Genomic DNA, 6001 nt, shown 5'->3' with positions numbered 1-6001 from the left:
AGAAAATAAAAACACTGAAAAGACTGAGCTAATAGTATATATGTTTTTCACAATTTGTCACGAATGCAAATAGTGTGATAACTGACAAAGTAATTTCTTAAGCAACTATTTCTTTAATCACTGAACAGTAAACACCAAATTATTTTCAGTTTTAATGACCATTTTTTCATTGTAGTGTGTTCATTGTGGATGTGTTGTTTCAAAATATCTTCCAAAATGCTTTGATTCTAGAGGAAAGCCTGGTAAGCTGCACTGATGCATTATTTATTTGATTTTCCATAATTTGTATTCTTGCATCACGAGGCTTACAATCCAATCTTGATAGTTAAATTAGTTTTTATTTTTAATCTTGTTTAAGGCCATTTTAACGCGTGATGCTCAAGGTTGGTCTTTTCTAACTTGAAAGGGCACGGTGCGTACATGAGGCACACGGAAAAGGACCATGGCGCTCTCAGCTCTTGTTTCAAGCGTTGTGCTGACTCAGTTCCTGATTTTAATAAAATTACTCTTGCGGTTCAAGCATTAGATAAATCTCTAGCTGTACCCTTATTAACACACTTTTTAAATTAATATTTTTTAATGAATAATAATCAATTATTAAAAAGGTGTTGGTTCAGATCAAAACAGGTTGTTTTAAAAAGGTACTGGTTTGGTGCGGGTCAAAAAGAAAACGGGCCGTTTTAGAAAGGTATCGGTTTGGTTCGGGTCAAAACGGGTCATTTTAAAAAGGTATCGGTTTGGTAAAACTAGCAATTTTTAGACTACTATAAATAAACAAAAGAACAACATCAACAATTCCCTGTATCAGTATTAAATAACTAAAAAATTATGTTTATAAAACATTAAAGGAGTTTGTGTAGTATGTTAATATTTAAGTTTCTTTGATTTAATTGTGATTCATATTATTTTATAGGTAAAACATGCCGAAGCTGAAGTAGCAAGGCTCTCATGCAGGCGGTGTATTCTTATACCAAGAATGTTAAATATTTGAAAGCCATTCATCCTTTTTTAAAGATTAAAATGTTAAATGTATGTACACTTGGAGCAACATTAAGTTGATATCAGTCAAAACCGCGCGTCTATGTCGGAAGCATGAAATCTGGTCCTATTCTTGCTCACAAGAAAGCAAATCACTTCCGTCAAGCTATCTTACTGCCCAAATTATGGTTTAGTAGTCGTTTTTTAGTTGAATATCATGTTTATACATATGACAAGGGATGTGCATGGGTAGGTTTGGGGCTCAAACCGAACCAGATTAACAAAAATTCGGTTTTTTAGGTTTTTATATACTGCTTCGTTTTTTTATTTTTTTTGGTTTTTTCAATGGGTTTAGTATTTGTTTTGTAATTCAATATCATGATTATACATATGGAAAGGGATTTGCACGGGTCGGCTTTGGGCTTCAACTGAACCAAAAAACCTAAAATTTAGGTTTTTGAAAAGTGTGTCGTTTTGTTTTGGTTTTATTTTGCAATGGTTATGGTTTTTCGGTTTTTTCATTTGGACTTTAAATTTATGGATCCAAAATAATGAATTTAGGCATGGACTTAACTATTTATTTTTTCCTAATTAGTAACTTCTTTTTTTTAGCTAATCTAGGTCCAAAATAATGCGTCGTATATTAGTGGCGCCGCAGCATCACGGGTGTTCCGTACTAGGGATTTATATATGCATATAATAATTTTCATCTTATATAATTACATAAACAAATATTCTTGCATGCATAACAATATTATTATTAATGAAACACATAAATATTTAATAAATAGTAAATGATCTACGGACTCTGTCTTTAGATACCCTTATTTGGGCCGAACAAAGAAACCCGGAAGATTTTTATGAATTATAAGCTGAATACGTATTCTGTAAACAGAGTGTGCTTGCGTATGTGGCTAAAAATATTTGTTATGTAAGTATGTAGAATCGATCCTGACCGAGTCGATAAAGCTGAGACTACCCAACCCTTAATGGTCTGGTTCTGGGTCCTCATTTCTTGCCAAAGGTTTAACACTTAATGATCCAACACTGTATAAGTAAGAGTGTAAGACTGTAAGAGTAACCGAAAATATCAAGATAGCTAGCTTCACCAACTGCCTATCCAGACACTGCAAAAACACGATGCACAAAATTACACAAACTCACTTGCCAACCAGCACCCGAAACTTCACTCGCTTCTTCACAGAACCCCTTCTATCATACCCGATCCCGATTTTACTATGCACCAATTTCAACGCCAAATCCGAATTCCCCGATTTCCTCAGCGCGTTTAGCAAAACCGTACGAACCCTCCCAGGTATCTCCCGACCCCGGTCCACAATCCCATCCGCCAACTTACACGCTTCGCCAACACGACCCGCTTTCACCAAAACGTTAATCATATCTTCACATGCAGTCTCTAAAACCACCCCCAGTGGTGCCAACTCATCCATAATCTTACACGCGCGCGACACTTTACCAGAAAGACAAAGCCCCGCCAACAGAACCCGAAACGAAGCGGGAGTCGGAGTTATACCCTTATCGATCATTAAATCCCAAATCTTTAACGCTTCTTCGTTTAGATGTTTATTAAACAGCCCCGTCATTATAATTGTATATGTATACACTGTTTGATCACAACCATCAGTTTCCATCTGGTTAAAAAGCGCCAACGCCTCATCAACCTTATCGTTTTTCACCAACGCGTCAATAAACGCATTGTAGCAATATGAATCGCGACAACACCCATCACTAGCCATTTCTTCAAAAAGCCTCTCAGCCTCGTTTATTCTCCCTGATTTCCCGAACCCGTCTATAAGACTCGAATAAAACATCGAGTTAACCGCCACTTTATTCTCTTTACACAATTTAAAATACTCTAACCCTTCTTCCACCCTACCAGTTTTGCATAAAACGTTCACGATAACACCATACGTGACCTCGTCAGGGGTAAAACCGTCATTATTCATCCGATTGAAAAGCCTAATCACCTCATCTACGTGCCCGGTTTTCGCATACGCGTCCATTAAACTAGTGTAAATCGCAACGTTAGCTTTAACGCCCATTTGAATCATGTTTTCAAACAACGCACAACCTTCCATCGGCTTCCCGTCTTTACAAAGACCAGCGATCACTAAACTATAAACATGTGGCGGGATTTCAAGTTTCTTCTCCATCATTATATTATAAAGCTTCAAACAATAATCATAATCACCATCCGAATAAAAGCCTTGAATCAAAGTCAAATAACTAATCTTATCAGGCTCCATATTCCTCTCCTCCATCCGCTTAAACTTCTCAAGCGCGCTCTTCGTTTTCCCACAATTACAGTACCCTTTGATCATCGTATTATACGTTACCACATCCGGTTTAACCAACCCTGTTTCCATAACTTCCAAAATCTGTTCAGCAGACTCCATAAACATCGAATTAACAAGCCCGTTTATCAAAAAATTAAACGTAACCAACGTCGGTTCGATTCCGTTTTCCTTCATTTCTTTCCAAACCCACAACAACTCTTCAACCAAACCAACATTCCCAAATGATTTAATCAGTAAATTACCAGACTTTATATTAATCAGGAAACCCTTTTGTTTAACCTCATTAAACACATACTTCACTTTCTCAACATCTTTAGAGACACAGAAAATATCAATCAACAAAGCATAACATTCAAGGGTATGACGGTAATTACAGCCACCACCCTTTTGGGTACCTGCCCATTTGAAGAACCGGAAGACTAAATCGGGTTGGGTTGTGACCCGACCCGAAGAGAGAATATGGGAGACGAAATTGGGGGATAGTCGGATGAACCATTTTCGGCAAAAGGAATCCAATTTGGGTTCCATTTGGGATGCAGCGTCGTCGTTTAATAGGTTGGTGATTTGGTAGACCCATGGGGAGGGTTTGGGGTGCGGTGCGGTCAGGTCGGAGGTGTCGGTGGTGGGTTCGACCCATTCCGGCGGTGGCGGTGCGGTGGTGAAAACCCACCGGTAATTAGGTCGGGCGAATGGGATGCTTTGTTTCAACAGGGTTTTCCTCATGGTTTTGATAGGGTTTCAAAAGGTGTTGAACTTGCTTGGTTCCGATAGCTCATTTACAAAAGCTCTTAGTTAATTTATATTTATATATTTACTAGATTTTATCGCCGGTTGTTTTACATTATTTGTTTTTAATATTTATATATGTATATTTAGATTTTAATTTTATTTATTGTAAGAAAGTTAGTAATTAATATACTTGAGTTTTGATGATAAAATGGTTTCACAAATAAATGATAAATATATGATATGTTATAATCCGGTTTAACAACTATCTGGGTTTGGTGATACCCATTACCCGTTTATTTTCTTTATTATAAAATTGTTTCTTAATTATAAATAATATCTTTTTTTAAATAAAATAGGATATTAATTTTTAGTATATTCCTATTTTATAGGATTTTCATATCAAATATTTGATGAGATTATTTTTTAATATAATGAGATGTTATAACCCGTTTAAAAGTTATCTAGGTTTGATGAGACCTTTACCCATGAATTCGGGTCAAATGCGTGATAAGCCTTCATTTACAAATAAAGCAATCTGATGGCTTGAGAGAACGGTTGTTTTACATTTTTCGCTTTTTATAATATTTATTTTTTGAATTTTAATTTTCTTTATTGTAAGAAAGTTAATAATATACTTAGGGTTTGATGATGAAAGGGTTTCATAAATAAATGATATGTTATAACCCGTTTAAAAGCTATCTGGATTTGGTGACCCATGACCCACTTATGTTTTTTTACGATAAAATTGTTTATTAATTATAAATAATATCTTTTTCTTTTTAAATTGGATATTAAATTTTAATATATCCCTATTTTGTAGGATTTTCATATCAAATAATTGGTAAGATTAATTTTTAATTTAATGAGATGTTATAACCCGTTTAAGAGCTATCTGTTTTTGGTAAGACCCATACCCATAAATTTGGGTTTAATCAATGAGAGACCTCCATTTAAAAATCAAGAAATCTGGTGGCTTCCATAAAAGGAGGGAGTGACTATATCGCGACACATAGGATTTTAGAGTTTTCGTTTATATATATTATAGATTTACTAGTTTTTGACCTTGTTTTATATGAGGTTTGTTAAATTTTAAAAATAAATTCGTTTTTGGTTCGCATGTTATGCGAGTTATTTTTAGTTTTTTTATATATTATTATGCATATATATTTTTCTTGTATGATGTACTTAGGTATTAGCTGTAGTTAAACTTTAGTTTTTTTTTTATCTATGTTTGTATGGACTTGTTATTGTTATGGGCCATTTTACTTCGAGTATGATCCTGATGAGTATTCTGACAACTAGGATTCTAGCTTGCTCCAGTAGTCCAGTATTCTGAACTATTCGAATATAAGTCGTATTTATTTTTGATTATAGGCTACTCAAAATGTATAAAATCTCACAATGGCAAGGATAACTATATGTTTCCTGCATAATTGGAGAACTAGTTGAAGAGCACGTGAGTAGAAGAATAAGTCTTCTAACGGTCACAGCAGCTAGGGTTCCGGGATTTATAGGAAGTTTAGTTATTTTTTCTTTCTATATAATTAGGCTTGATGAAACGACTTAGAACTCATTTTCCACATTCACAACACTCACTATTGTACTCTAGTCATCGTTCTCATCAAAGTTCTCGAGCTGTAATTACTTTTTCCCCATTAATGAATTGCGACAGTGGATAATCTTCCCCTCCTGAGGTTTTTTCCGAGGATCCTCACTATGATTTAAGTCTTTTCCTCGCTATATCGAGTGTCACCCTTTACTTTTACCATGCTTACTTGTCATATTGTTGAAGAACACTACCTCATTTAACGAATTTGTTCATTAATTAACTTCAACAATTTTCATTGGGGGGCAAGTGGTGTTTTCATCTTCAAATCCATGCTCAAATTTTTTTTAAATCATTACCTTATAAAACTTTACTCAAAAATGGCTTCCCAATCCAAAGTTGTTTCTTCCTCCATGTCGTCCGCAATTTT

The 6001-nt window shown here is 34.9% G+C and overlaps 1 protein-coding gene across 1 annotated transcript; it reads right to left on the bottom strand.

Annotated features, from left to right (window-relative positions):
- Window positions 1-2138: 2138 nt before the first annotated feature.
- LOC143530675 (uncharacterized) lies at window positions 2139-4019 on the bottom strand. The gene has a single exon (XM_077026148.1). It carries the CDS (start codon window positions 4017-4019, stop codon window positions 2139-2141), a length of 1881 nt encoding a protein of 626 aa, XP_076882263.1.
- Window positions 4020-6001: the final 1982 nt, after the last annotated feature.

The sequence above is a fragment of the Bidens hawaiensis genome, unplaced genomic scaffold (assembly GCF_021521415.1).
Source record: "Bidens hawaiensis isolate Kalapana, Puna unplaced genomic scaffold, B.hawaiensis_p1.1 tig00000657_1, whole genome shotgun sequence".
In the NCBI taxonomy this organism is placed as follows: domain Eukaryota; kingdom Viridiplantae; phylum Streptophyta; class Magnoliopsida; order Asterales; family Asteraceae; genus Bidens; species Bidens hawaiensis.
The sequence above is the reverse complement of the archived record's forward strand: the minus strand, read 5'-3'. Positions and strand labels throughout refer to the sequence as shown.